Consider the following 16,008-nt stretch of genomic DNA (forward strand, 5'->3'; position numbering starts at 1 on the left):
CAACACTAGTAGTGTTTTCCTTACACTATGCTTCCCTCTGAATTATTATTGCTTTACTAATGCTGTCATATGCTTGCTTACCTTCCACAAAACCATACTGCCCCATATCTATCTATTTCAGCCATTCTGTTAGCTAGTATAGGTTTAAAATTGAAATGGATCCAGATGAAGCTGGGTCTGGGTGGTCTTTATCCTCTTCAGCTTTTACAGCCATCATTACTTTCTTTCAAGATGCTAGAATATCCCCCTTTTTAAATTATTGTTAAATGAAACTTTAAAGTGCTTGATCACTTTCTTCTCTCCCAGTTTACAAACTTTCACAGAAATAACATCTGTTCCTTGACCCTTCCCAGTTGAATGATTATACATTTTTATCTCATCTCTTCCCGTCTTAGCTATTAAGTGCTGAGGTTCATCTCTCTCTAACCTTGGCATAATTAAGTCTTATATATATATATATATATATATATATATATATTTCATAGGTTAGTACTAGGCTAACTGTTCTTGTGGACCATTTTAAGCCTAGCCAGTTACCCCATGTGAGAATCAAACCCTTTACCTTTTATTTGTAAGGTAAACACCTTAACCATTATGCCAACCTCCCACCCTTTATTCTTTTTCTTTTTTTTTTTTTTTTTGCCCACACTGTTCATAGGTTCATAGGTTCATAGGTTCATACTGGGCTATCTGCCCTAGGGCATTTATAAGCCTAGCCAGAGTGTGTTTGGCTTTCGCCACCCATTTTAAATAAATTTTGCTATGCCCTTTTTCTGTTTTTGTAGTACTGGTAGGTTTGTACATACTGATATTTTCCTCACGAACTAGACAGCAAGAATCTTTTTATCCATGAGGTTCTTTGTGATACTATGGCTTCATTAGCGTATAGCTTAATGCATGCTTCCATGTTTATCTTTCCCTCAAAGAGACGCTTAGGTTACCCCCTTTTGCTATATGAGAAACATTTCTAAAATGTAGATCAAAAGCTATAACAATGCTTTCAGATTGCAGTTAACATTACCAATTATTTAAGTTTTAACTAACCATTATACACTTTAAAATACATGTTGCAACATATCATTAGTAAATAAAACATTACTGAGACTTCATAAATAATGGTAAAAGAATATCATTTCTGTTGGATACCACTTTTCATCTTCACAGTTGTTTCATTACATCATATGATTATCTTTCCATTCAGGCAGAGAACTCAGTTTCCTAGTGATATCCTCTGTAATAGACCAACTTCATGCCTTAAAGAAAGGAGCCATATTTTTCTTCACACAGTGAAAAAACCTTTCTGCTCACAGATTCATCTTGCATTTATTATATTTTGGTATATTTGATAGCCTCTGGTATTCTGAGAACAAATGGATGAAGGGTTCCCACGCAAAGCCTTCTTGCAGCTGTAGGTAGATTTCCAAACAGGTGCAGACATGCCCGTTTTTTAAAGTTGCACCATTCTTCTTGTATGCTGTAATCCCGGCCTTCCTTTTGTTTGGTTGCACCTCTTGATGTGCATTGTGTTGTGGGATCCTGAGTACCTTTTCATGTATATATACTGACCAAAGACTGCAGGTTGCCTCAGTGGTATGAGGAGGTATTTCCCATCCAAACTTCTGCTGGTTGTGACCTAACTCATGTATGGGGCCCTGCAGTCCATGAGCTTTCATATGTGCCACATCAGTTATTTCTTTCACTGAATCCAAGTGAATAATAATTGGGTAGCCGGCATGCATCCAACCACAAGATATCTGGATGTCAGCTACAATCCTTTCTTGTCTTTCAAATGTCTCAGGTGTGGCAGCTAGCTCAGTGATACCTTTCGTGATATTATCCCACATCAACAGAACAGAGTCAGGATTGTCAAGTGAACGAATGTGGTCAGAAGGTACTGTCAGGATAAGATTTTCAGTAACAAGTTCTGCCCATCTCCCAGAGTAATGAAGAATAGTGTTCAGACACCCAGATTTATTGGTTTGTCGATGCCTGAAGAATGGTGCCTGCCATGCTCCTTCTACGGTTACAGATGCATTGCCTAGGTCACACCCTTTTAGTACTATGATGTAAATTAGACCACCCCAAAAGCTGCAGACTGACATCCTCTCTCTGTCCACCTTGAATTTCTGTATCACGATAGGTGGGCGTTTCCACTCTTTACAACCAGTGAGATCATCAGAATGGCACCCAATCTGTACCTGTAGACCAGCTGCAACTGCACATTCAGGAAATCTGATAATTGCAGTGTCTCTCTCAAAAAGGTATAGGCCTGTGCTTCTCCATGCAGGGCAAACTTTATTTCTGCCATTGACGTTAATGATCAAAAGAAAGGTTGCTGGATGTGTTTCTTTACTCCCAAACATTGATAGTTCATAGCCATATCCTGTACTGTACAGATTTGCAGCTATACACAGCAGAATTTCATCTTTTACATTCCCTTTAGTTTGATAGATTTTAGTAATATTTTCACGTCTGCTCACTAGTTTTGCTAAAACCTCTCTGGTGAATAACACTGAAGCAACTCCATCAGCTGGAATGTTCGATAATTCCTTACAGTCTCTCCTAAGTTGCTTAAGCCAGGCTTCTGACGGTGCTCCTTCTTTTGACAGCAGGTGCTGCTGAAACTGAGACAAACCCTTTCTGAAATGGTAATGATGACAGGCATCTTCAGCACATAAAGTTTTATATGTAATATCCTTCATTGTATGTCCGAGGATAGTGATTTCAAATATGTTAATTATTTTATTGCCTGGATATTCAGCAGCTGCTTCACATCCTGGATTTTCGGAAGCCCACCACCAATCCTGGCCACCAATGAATAAGCCTCCTCCCTCTACTACCAACTCATGGACTTTATCAGCCTCTCTGTCACTGTAAGATATACAACAATATACATTCATGTCAGGTCAAAGGTCTGACAGTGTGCATCTAATACCTTCTGCTGTAAGAAGTCTGTGAACTTGTACTGCATCAGTTGCAACACCAATATTCAACTGCTACTTTCCATCACCTAACCAATGAACCACATTCAGTATAAAGTTCTTCAGGTGAGGTTCAAACTGGTGGCTTTCATGTGTTACCACAACAACACATCCCTTCCCATATAATGCTGCTGCACAGTATGTCTGATGGGAATCGTCCAGTCCAACTGAAATGGCCAGTGAACCATGCACCAGAGCAGGTGCTGGAATATCTCCAGTTTTCAAGTTTAGTTCAGTGATGCCATTCAGCAGACCAGTGTTTGAATATGTTTAATCCATTCTATTTGTGCCTTTTCTAGGTTGCTAAATTTATCTGCTGTACATATTTTTTATATAATGTTTGAAATTTCTCTAAAAGCTCTGTATTATCTTGTTTCATTCTCTTGTTATAGGATCTCCAAGTTTAGCAATAACCCTTTCTAATTTTTGTTCCCTAAGTTTGTGTACTAAATGTTTTTGTGCTCGGGAGTGGGTTATCAAACCAGTTGCTAAACAGCAATCTTTCTAAACTCATGCTTATTTTATTTGTGAGGGGAAGAATTAAGTGAGAAGTGTTGATTCTCTCCAGAGAGCCAGGTGATTACCTGACTTGAAGGGATGCTTTAGGCCTACGCAGTTAAGGCCCATATACATAACACCAGCAGAAGGTTATAAATCAAAGTGGAAAGGGATGATGATAAAAATGATAAAATGGGAGGGAGTAACGAAAGAGTAGGATTTCAGATGCATGTCATTCAGGAGAATAACCATACAAAATATTATATTCATAAAATAGCAGAAAATATTATGAGCTAAGGCAAAATAGTCCCTTTAAGCCTGAGAAACACTAACATCAATCTACACTCTGTGTCAACATGTCACCCATCATGAGCCCACTACAATAATGAGCAGTAAATATGATTCCACTGTTATGGTTACTGCCAGGGGACCAACAAAAAGCCCTTTAACTTGTGTCTGTTAGCTGTCGCTAATATGGTATGGGTCTCTAGAATAAAACATATTGCTTAGGAAAGGCATATAAATGCAGACCTTTCTTAATGCTCTTCTGATATCCTGCAAACCATAAATATTCCTTGTGAGGATTAATAGCATCATGTTATTGATATGGCAAAACAAAAATTAGAAACATCACTAACAAAAAAAAAGACTTCAAGGCTTATTACACAGTATTACATGTTCTGCAAATATGCCATAAAGCAATGGTGTGTTACTTAGATCCTCCACCCTGCTCTGATGCACTTTGGAAGTGGCAAAATTAATCTAAGGTAGCAGTTGAATCAAATAAATAATTAAATCATTTGTGAACTGAATAATATCAAGGAGTATAAAATTAACTTTAAGACAGCCTACATAGGCATGAGGGCTTCCTGGGCTCAAACCCTTCCATAGCTAAAGAAAAGGAGAACAATCTAAAAATCAGTAGCACTACCCTCACAACCTACTTCTAGACATGGAACGCATGGCATGCAGCCACTCCCTCAATATAAATAAAGTTTCTATCCTAAGTCTGGAACTATGATAGCTTTAAGGTAGTTCCAGGTCACTTAACAACAGAACTAGGTTTTTGAAGAATTTTCCCAGCCTCCCATCCTGTCCTTGTTGTTTGCTTTTAAATTGTAGCTGGTTTTATAAGAGTTCCCAGCCATTCAACAACAAAGCTGAGTGTCTGAAGAATTTTCTTTCATTTTAACAGTCAGTATCTGTTTTAGCAAAGCTCCTTAAGCCTCTAATAAGTAATTCCAGTAAATAGTCGCACTGTATTTTGCTGTACCCTGGCTTCTTTCTTGTGAAAAGATCAAGAGCTAGATTAGTCCTCAGGAGCTGAGATTCCTTAGGTGGTAGTTCCAGGCCATTCAACAACAAAGCTAAGTGTCTAAAGAATGTTTTCCATTTTTACACTCTTCTTATCTTCTTAAACCCAGTATATTCCTTATTTTCTGCCCTTTATGTTAATTTAACCACAAAATTCCCTCCCTTTCCTCTTTCATTGGCAGTTCTAAGCACATAAGAATCATTTTTTGAAGTTACTCCCTTAAACTATTTAAATATATTCACCTTCCCGTTGTATTCTGTGCATTCAACAAGCCAATCGATGTTGCTCTTTTACATTCTGCGTCTCTTGATTTGCCTGCCCTTTCGATAAATTTGTCTTTGGAAGCTCCATCCACTTTCATGTCATCCGTTTATACAAGTGAACACTAGAACATCAAACTGGGAGGTTCCTCTGCTTTGACTGCTAAAGCTTGAGATACCCCCTATTTCATATCATCTTACACCGCTTAGTGCATGGTTCAATACCTAAAATTATTAACTGCGTTTTCTCATATTGCTTTTAAAATCTTGCATCATCTTGTAGAAAATTGTCAAGGACTGTGAGCCTCATATGTATTTTATGTATTATACCATAATTGCACACACCCTCTGCTGCATTTACTTTAATCTTCTTACACCTAAGCATTGGACTGGATGGAAGGTCAGCCTGCTAGCTTTACCTTTGTAGCTCGATGTTTAGTATTTGGTCACTTTAGACAGTGTACAAACTGACTCGTCCACAAATAATGAACTTGTGCAAAACACTAAAATTTCCATCAGTGAGGGGTGCACATATCTAATTAATATGGTGGCTTCCTTCACACCTGTAACTTGCCTGTGACCTTCATACATCTCCATCACAATCTTTCCCTAATCACACCAAAATGTCTTATGCTGAGTCTGTAAAAGAATCACTACCAAAGCATCATAGGTTTGTAGATTGTTACTAGGCTAATGCCTGCTATGGCCCTTACAATCCTAGCTGTGCAAAAGATTTGGGTTCTGAGTTTTTTGGGCATCTATATGGAGGAGGCATGTTAGTAGGGAGGTAACTAAGGATCTGTTAAGGGGTGTTAGGATAATACTGTTCTTATTGACGGCCTCTTTCCATAAGGACTTGGGCCCCAGACCAGGGGTAAATTTATGTTTTCCCATCCATTTGTTAAGGTTTCATTTGAATTGGGTCGGGAGGAACTCTATTTTACATGGATGGGGAGCCTATTCCATAGTTAGGGGATCCTTTGGGACACATATCTATCTATCCAGCACATTCTGTTTATGTCACAAGCGAAGTTAAGAACCCCAGATATAGCTTTTCTACTGTTGATTTTTTGTGCATGTGCAACAGATCCACCAGGGCTGGGTCTGAGTAAGCTTGTAAGCCAAGCAAAAATCCCCTCTCACCAGCCTTTAAGAGACTGAATACAGAGGGAGAGCTGTAGGAGTTCAGAGTAGGACAGTATTCATGCCCTGAATTCTCCTGGTGTGAAACCTTTGTCAGTGGTCAAAGTGTCTGTTTAGATACAAGCCAAAGGGGGCACTGTATTCAATGACAGGTCTGATAAGGGCCAAGTAGAGTGACTTCCTTGGACCTGGATGCCATACCTTTACCTGTGAGTTGGGTGAAACAGAATGACATTTTCACTGTCTTAGCTACATGTTAATCAAAGGCCAGACTGCTATCTACATGTGTTCCCTTTCTACTAGGTCAGCTCTTAGGGGAGTTTTATTGATTGAGTAATTAACTTGAGTTGACAGTTTTCCAAGGGACATCATAATGTATTTTTTGGCATTGAGTTTTAAGCCATGGCTTTCTCAACATTCATTTGTCTGTGTTAAACCCTCTTGCAAAATGCTGATGTCTTGGGAGGAATCTGTAATAGTTCCCAGTTTAAGTCATCTGTGAACTTCATGAGCCAGAGGCCTTGAACATTAGCCTTGAATTACAATAAGTAGATGCCATACATGAGCTGGCCCACCACTGAGCCCTGTGGTAACATGCTGGTGACTGGTCTCTTGGTGAAGGTGGTCTCACCAAGTTTGACTTCTTGTTTCCTGCCTTTGAACCAGCCTGCAGTCCAGCAAGGTATATAGGAATTCATGCCTAGTTCAGAGAGCTTGTCAACAATGCCTGAGTGGAGTATTGTATCAAGTGCCTTGGCTAGGTTAAGATATGCAGTATGCAGTGTTTTACCTATGTCCATTGCCTTAGTGATGATCTCAAAGAAGTCTACCAGGTTAAGAAGGTATGATCTTGTTTTAACTAATCCAAATTGGAATGGGTCCAGTGTTTGTAGGTTTCTATTGTCATTGTTTATCATTTCCATGATTTGTTGCATGGCTTTGCATGTTAGGCATGTTAGACTGATGAGTGTGGAGTTCTGTGGGTCAGTTGATGGTCCACTCTCGCGGAGGTGAATGACTGTTGCAATCCACCATTCACTTGAAATGAAGCCTGTTTTTAGGCTGTAGCTGAAGAGTGTCTCAAATTTTCCTGATATGTCATGTTTTAGGAGGCAGTGTTCTTGGCTTTAATGAGTGCTGCCAGCACCTGGTCCCTTCCAGTAGCTGGGAATGGTATGTTGGACAGGATTTTACCAAGTGGAGCTGAGGAGAAGTGGGGGGGTTGAGTCTGAGCTAAATTTATCTTCCAGTAGATTTCCTATGTCACTCTGATTGGTGAAGGAGGTACCGTTCACCATCAATTCAGCACACTGCTGTCTGTTACCTTTAAGGTTCCAGACATAGTTGAAGAAGGCCTTGTGATTGTCCTTAGACTGTGAGGCTATCCTGACCTTGTAGTTGGCCTTGTTGAACTTAATTAAAATTCTTAGTTTCTTGTTTGGTTTTATTAATGAGCACTTGTCTTTAAAGGAGTTTCTCTATACACTGTTTAGGTGAGGATTCCACCAGTGGGGTTTGTTTTTAGTGTTTGTTTTTTGAATACTCCTGGTAAGAACTGCAGCCCCTATACAGACATTCATGTCTTTATAGGTACTTTTGTGAATACCACAGAACAAAGGGCAAACTGTAGAAAAACAAGCAGATAGGCAAAGTGGTATACCAGACAAATTTATTGTTAGCGCTTTCGGGCGTAACAATAAATTTGTCTTGTATACCACTTTGCCTATCTGCTTGTTTTTCTACTTTTGTGAATAATTCTGCATAGGTAGCTGTGGTCTGCACTGACAGATGTGAGCTCTCCTAGAAATTAGAAGATTAAGACTTAGCAAAAATCATCCACCTCATGCATACCTCTAATAAAGACTCATCCTGAGCAAAAACACTCCAAATCTACCACCTGAGCTACAGCATGGAAAGAGCTGTTTTAGATACATGTGATTATATTGACAGGCACACTGACTCATCATTCACAAGTATGGACAAAGAGAGCATTACAGTGAGTTGCCTTTCATAGCCAGGATCTCTAATGTTACAAGGGCCTAGCAAATATGAATAAAACAACAGTGGTACATACAAGAGTGAAGAACCTGATATGTAAAATCCTGAGGGACATGCAGAGATGTGTCAGAGCTTTCCATGTACATTTGGAATGCATGTGGGAGGGTTAGTATAATGGTCAAAGTCTTAATCTCTCAGATATGAGGCCTGGAGTTTGATTCTGATCTCATATTATTGGCTACAACTATAATTGTCTGTAGATTAATAAACTAGTACTTTTTTCAAGTGGTTTGTGGTTTGCATAATGGTTAAGGTGTATACCTCACAGGCACAATGTACAGTTGATTCTCACCTTGTGAACCATGTCTAGGCTTATAAAGACCCCCTAGTGTTGTTAAGGTTTTAGGGTGGAAGGGGTTGTCACAATGGTTAAGGCCCTTACGTCCCAGACACAAGGTACAACATTTGATTATGATCTCTGGTTATTGTCTAGGCTTGTAATAATCTACAGACAGGTAACCTAGTATTTATCTTTGTCTATGATAGACTAGCTCTAAGCTGTATCCTTCTTTTACCTTGAATGATGGCTAGATACACAGAAAAGATAACTGGCTTCAGTACTTTGTTAAATAGCTGGTGTCATTCCAGAAGAATCCAGTATATGTCAGTGTGGAGAAAGATGCTTAACAGTCCAACTTGCTTAGCTTAGGAAGGCCTGCACTTCTTGTTCCGAGTTGTAGCCAACACGCACTCGAGGCCCTTCTCAGTATGGAGAACATCGATGTCTGTGCTGTAACTGAAACCTGGTTCAAGGCTCCTGAGAGCACCCCGGCACTATTAGGTTTTACCTCATATCATGCGTTCCGGCCCCAAAACCCGGACCACTCCACAAAAGGAGGGGGTGTATCCATATTCATAAAGGATACTCACACCTCCAGGTTGGTGGCAACGCATGAAGCTTCGGAAACCATCCAGGTGCAACTAACAATAGGCAAAACTGCTCTACAAATTGTAGCATGCTACAGGCCACCCTCTCAAACTCAGGAACCCCACACAGCCTTCCTGAAGACACTGGAGGGTATAAATGTATCTCCAAACACCATCATATTGGGTGACTTCAACTACCCGAATATAGACTGGGAACATTACTCAAGCCCTAACTTTCTAGCCCAACGGTTCCTGGAGTTCATAAATTCAAATGCCATGGAACAGCTAGTCACTGTTCCCACGAGAGGAGAAAATATACTAGATCTCATTGTCACAAACATGGGGACAAAATGCTCCACACCGGAAGTATATCCCTCATTGGTGAGATCTGATCATAAACTAATCTCACTGGAAATCCACATCCCGCCCCCACCCCAAACAAAAAAGACCATAGTGAAGAACTTCTCTAAAGCAAACTTCACACTACTCAAGACTGGTGTGGTATCCTTCAAGGCCCCTGAGTCAGAGGAAACCACAACCCAAGCTGGGAAAGCCCTTACAAATGCCTTCTATGAACACCTCCAGGACTGCATGGATCAGGCAATCCCAAATAAAACCAAGACTCTTTCCACAAAGGGCAAACGTCCAGTCTGGTGGACCCCAGCCATTAACAAACTTTACAATAAGAGGAGAAAGCTATTACATGATAGAACAAAATCCATAAAAGAGAAGTCACCCCTGATCATTATTAGTAAAAAATACGAGCACTCATAAAATCAACTAAGGCCAATTTTGAGAGAAAAATTGCCATGGATTCAAAGGACAATCATAAGGCCTTTTTCAGCTATGTTAGGAACCTGGGTGGAACCTCACAGATATGCTCAGAATTAGTCCAAAATGATACAAAAATCACTGAACCCACAGACATTGCCAACATACTGGCAGACAGGTTCAGTGCAAACTTCACCCTCTCCCCTAAAGGAGAGATAACTATCCCAGCCGAGTGTAGCCTCCCGGACATCTCAAATGCGCAGGTGAAAGCTGCTCTCTCTAAAGCTAAAAACACAGCATCAATGGGACCGGATGGTGTCCCCGGCTGTGTGCTACACGAGCTAAATGAGGAATTAAACCCGCACATAAGGCAGCTGTTTAATCTCAGCCTTACCACAGGATACGTGCCCAAGGAGTGGCGTGACGGCAACTGTGGTCCCACTCCACAAAGGTGGCGCCTCTACGGACCCTGGTAATTACCGCCCCATAAGCTTAACAAGTCTAGTCTGCAAAGCTATGGAGAGGATCATAATGGAGCTCATAAACAAAGATATAGGGGACTTGCAGACATTGGACCCGACCCAGTTTGGCTTTGTCAAGGGAAGATCATGCCTTTTGAACTTGGTCGACTTCTTCGAATAGTCACCAAGGCCATTGATGAGGAAAGGCAGTCCATACAGCCTACCTTGACCTTGCAAAGGCTTTCGACACAATACCCCACTCGGGTATTGTAGAAAAACTTACCAGCTTAAATGTAAACCCATATGTCACAAGATGGGTTGCAAACTGGCTTAAGGACAGAACCCACAGGGTTAGAGTTGCTGGCGCTGTGTCAGACTCCAAGCCGGTCACAAGTGGTGTCCCACAGGGCTCGGTCCTTGGCCCCCTATTGTTTGGCATCTACTTCTCAGAAGTACAGGCCAACATGGGAGGACTTTGGCTGACAAAGTTTGCAGATGACTGCAAACTGGGCGCCATAGTGGAAAGTGCATCGGACACTGATATCCTTCAGAAGGGACTCACGGAAACAGATAGCTGGTGCCAGAGCCATGGCCTGAAGTTAAACGCCAAAAATGTATAGTCATACCCTTCGGGAAAAACAAGGTAACCCCAAGCTACCATATAGGTGGCAATCCACTAAGCACAGAAGAGGTTATCAGGGACCTGGGGACCCAGGTTGACAGTGGCCTTTCTTTTGACACTCACATTGCTAAAGTGGTTAGAAAGACCTTCTACATTGCCCACCTGATCATGAAGGGATTCACATCCAGATCTAGTGAGGTCATTGTTCCCTGTACTCTTCACTTATCAGACCAATGATCGAGTACAATGCCCCATTCGGGATGTATCTCACCCGACATCTGCAGCAATTGGAGAGACCCCAAAAGTTCCTCACCAAAAGAATAAAGGGACTCCAAAATCTGTCATATGCTGCCAGATTGAAGAAACTCCAGCTCTATTCAGTCGCATACCGTCTGCTCAGAGGTGACATGTGCCTGACATACAAGGCCATGTCCAACCCGGAATTAATGGACATGCTCCACCTCAAAAATCCAAATCCACCAAAACCACTAGAGCAAGCGACTTAAACCTTAGCACGGATATAAATAGGACGTGCTGGAGGGATAGATTTATCACTCAGAGACTCCCTATGCTGTGGAATAAAATCCTGGTCCATGTGAGGCAGAGCACCTCGCTGACTCTGTTCAAGAGAAATCTAGACCTGTGGATGGGAGATCGTAGGTTTACCCCGGGAATCATCTCTGGGTCACTGCTGGACAGAGGCACAACAAACTAATGGGCACAGTATTTTTTCATATAAGGGGTGGCGTAAGCCACAATAATTTGGGCTAGGCTTATAAATGCCTTAGGGCAGATAGCCTAGTATAAACCTATGAACCTATGAACCTAAGACTTTCTCATACTAGCTAAAACCTTTCCCTTTTTAAACACAGTCCAGGTCTGTAGGTATGAAAAGCCCAAAATCCCAGAATAGAGGGAGTGCTCTCTTTACATTTAACTAAGTCTCAGTAAGTACTTACAATGTATAAATGCCTCAAGATCAGGCAATTTACTCTTTAGGATTCTGGTACTGAGTATAGCCACCTTAAAGTGATCTAAATTTGGGAGTGACATTATAGTTATATTGGAATGTCTTCATGTTGGAGGATCTTGCCATATCATGTAAGGATGTTTCATGAATATAAATGCCTACAGTGACATGTACATGGCTGTGTGCACATCATAGTACATTTATGAATCTGGACACTAGTCATCTTCAAACTTGGTCAACAATAAAACCTTAACACTAACTTTGATCTCTGAAAAGTAAATGCCGATGGGAAGTGCCCTAAAGACTGAACCCACTGCTACTGACATGTGTTTTGGAAGAGGTGGAGCCACACACACTAACTGCCTGGGTTTTATTAGTGAGACAGTTTGCTATGTAACTTGTCACATAGGGATTAACATTTAGCTGGGTGAGTTTATCAACAATAATCAGTTATGGAATGGTACTAAACAACTTTGCAAGGACTATTTTCCCTCATCCAGTGCTTCTTTAACCTTCTCAAGGAGTCAGCCAGGTTAAGCAGGCAGGATCTTCCCTTGACAAAACCAATGTGGCATGGGTAAAGAGGTTGCAGTTTGCCGATATCTTTATTTATTAATTCCATAATGGCCTTTACATAGCTTTAGAGATGGAGCTGGTCAAATGTCTTGATCTACAACTGCAGACATCTGTTTATCCCCCCATTTCTGTAAGGGATGACTATTGCTATCCTCCAATTTTCCACAAACCCTGTTTGGAGGCTGATATTGAATAGTCTGCCTCTGTGTGTGGAGGTGGGGTTAACAGCTCCTGCTTTATCCTGTCTAACAGACACCCCAATGTGTTATCCAGTCCCACAGAAGCAGTGTTCTTGACCTTGTATAGTGCTTTGAATGCTCATTCATGGGAGATTGGGGGGGGGGGGTGGACGCCATTATGTGATCTGGCAATGTTGGGGATGTGAAATTAGAGCTATTTTTTATGCTAGTAGATTGACTATGTCCTCTGGGTCTGAGTATGTGATATAATTTGCTATTAGCACTGTGCAGTGCTGATCATTGTTTTTGAGGATTCTAGCATAGTTAAAGGAGGCTTGTGATTGTATTTTACTTTGGTGGCTATTTTTACCTCATATATAGCTTTGGTTGATTTGACCATGGTCTGGAGTTCTCTAATACGCTTATCAACAGCGTTTTGGCATCTGGAAAGTTGCATTTATTTTTCTGTGCTTTTTTAATTTTATCTTTATTTTATTATCGAGCCTGTTTATATTTCTATTCCTCAGTATGTGTTAGAGTGGAACAGATGCTGCTCTGTAGCCATGTAATAAATCCAAAACTCCTTTTTCATAGACAGTATCAAAATTATTATTCAAAACCTGAAGAATACCATCAGGCCTACTAAAGGAACCCATAAACTTACGTTGGTCTCTAAAGCCAAATTAATTTATAAATTACTCTTTAGTCATGTTATAAATCTAATAAACATTACTCATTATAGCTCAGATGATATCCATAATTATGTATCCTATTCTAACCCAACAGATATTGGCAAAATCCTAGTAAACAAATTTGGTGACAATTTCACCCCTGTTGAAAAGGAGATTCCAGCACTGAGCACAGAGGAACATTGCTGGCCACATTCATACTTTTCTAATAAGGCAGCAATTTCACTCCCTCTGAAAAGAAGAGGTAGGTCTTAGCATTGACTGGACTCTCAGTGGGTAACCCAGTCTCTACCCAAATCCCTTAAATATCTGAAATCCTTACTCCCCCAATTATTTCTAAAGATAATTTATTAAAAATGCTAACCAAGAAAAAAGTACTTCCACCATTGGACTGGGCAATATATCTGGTTTCTTAATTAATGTTGTTAAACATGTCTTTTGTTGGCATACACATAAATATGTTTAAAATACATTTAGTATTTGCTTTTGTCCATGATGAGTGGTGCACTACAGTGGTGATACCTCTCCATAAAGGTGGTCTTACAGCTGACCTAGGTAATTACAGACCTATCAGCTTTACGGTCCTCATCTGTAAAGTTGTGGAACATATTATAACTGAACTCATAAATTATGATATCAAGAATCTTATTAGACTTAACGCCCAACAGTTTGGCTTTGAAAAAAATAGATTCTGCCTGCTGCATCTGATAACCTTCTTTAAAAAGGTTACTGAAGCTGTAGATGGTGGCCACGACGTTTAATATGGTATATCTTCATCTGGTCGATGTGTTAGACACAAATCTCTGAGCTGGCATCATACAGAAGCTAAATGCTTTAAAATCAACCCATATGTGGTAACACAGATAGCAAACTGGCTGAAAGACATAACATCCCCAGAGTAAATTAATGGTGCCTTATCAGAAAGCATGAAAGTAACCATTGATGTCCCTCTGAGCTCAATGCTAGGACATCTCCTTGCTGTCATTTACTTCTGAAATCTCCAAGCAGAGAACCATGACTTGTAGTGAATGACATTTGTAGATGACTAAAAACTTGGGGCTTTTATTAAGTCACCCTCTGACATTCAATATCCACTAGAATGAATTCTGCCTAGTAAATTCTTGGTATACTAAAAATTGTTCAAACTAAATGTGAAAAAATGGAGTATCTTCATATCTGGTAGACAACCCTTCTCCTCATCATATTGTATAGAAAATACACCACTATAAAATAAAAATGATGTCAGTAATCTAGAAACTTGGGTTGATAACTCTGTCTTTTTGTCATAATATGATAATAGTTTCCCAGAAATCCCATTGCTCAGCACTACTAAATGTCAAAGGAATATCATCAAGGCCTAAAGAGGTAATTAGTCACTTTTATTCAGCACTGATCAGACAAATTATCAATTAAAATACTCCCTTTGTGATGTGTCTTACAAAGCATATAAAAAAATTAGAAAGACCCCAAAGGGTCTTAACCAAAAAAGATCACAGGCCTAAAATCTCTGAGCTATAGACAGGCTGGAAGCTCTATCCCTTTATTAAGTTTCTTGTAGACTTTTGAGGGGATATCTCTGTATCTCCCTTACCATACCATTAAAGACCTAGAAGTACTGGGATTCTTGTATATCTGCAAGTCTAATATCTCCACCAAGTCTGGCAATTGGTGCAGAGGGTCAAGAGTGTGACTTGAAGTTCCTGTGGTACAGGGTTTGATTCATGTAGCCCTCATTTGCCTAATATGTGACAAGTTGCTTTGGACCAACTAGGAATTTGAGCTAGGTTCCTCAGTGGTCCACTGGAGTGCAAGCCTGGTAACTACCTATGAACCTAATACTAGAACCAGGGACCTAAATCTTCACTAACAGATAAATAAAACATGGTGGAAGGACATGTCTTTAAACCAGTATCTCCCAAATATCTGGAAAAACCTCCCCTGCATGTTAAGCAGTGTGATGATCTTCCATTAAACATAAAGGAATGGGTAAACACAGATTTACTCTTTACTCTAGGATTGACTAGTATAGCCCTCCTGGCAAAAGCAAGTATGGCATGAGTGAGGAGACTCTCAAGACAGAAATGGTCACAAAACTTAAAAGTCTTGAAACATCTATGGAATAATCTATGAGTTTTTATCTAGGACTTGGTCCACAAAATATATTACTCAGAATATAATGAATGATGCAACCAGTTCTCAGTCGCAATATCAAAACAGGGCACACATCTCTTTATCAGGAGTGCAGCTGTTGTGATAACTCTCCAGAATCTTCATTTTCATTTAGAAATGTACATTCACTGTAGTAGTTGGGATCACAACAGTCATTTAATAACAAATACATTTACTCATCTAATAAACTTCAAATATTGGCTATTACCAAAACTGCATGTTGTTACCACTTTTACATTTTATTCCAGCTGTAAGTAAAGAACCAAATAAAATAAAAGGACAAATAACTATCTTATTTACATTGTATATATATGATAAATTAATGTACTTGAATGATTCTGATCTTATTAAATGCTTTATAGCTCTCACAATCCCTTCTTAATATGTTATGATTAAAATCAGAGTATCCGTATATATATATATATATATATATATATATATATATATAT

The 16,008-nt window shown here is 39.9% G+C and overlaps 1 protein-coding gene across 1 annotated transcript; it reads right to left on the bottom strand.

The window, feature by feature from the left end:
• Nucleotides 1–1,247: 1,247 nt before the first annotated feature.
• LOC122803994 (TRPM8 channel-associated factor homolog) lies at nucleotides 1,248–2,900 on the bottom strand. Its single transcript, XM_044073674.1, is given in 1 exon segment — nucleotides 1,248–2,900. A coding segment is annotated over 1 exon segment (1,653 nt).
• Nucleotides 2,901–16,008: the final 13,108 nt, after the last annotated feature.

Source organism: Protopterus annectens, chromosome 6.part0 (assembly GCF_019279795.1).
Source record: "Protopterus annectens isolate FY-2018-M chromosome 6.part0, PAN1.0, whole genome shotgun sequence".
Taxonomy (NCBI): domain Eukaryota; kingdom Metazoa; phylum Chordata; order Ceratodontiformes; family Protopteridae; genus Protopterus; species Protopterus annectens.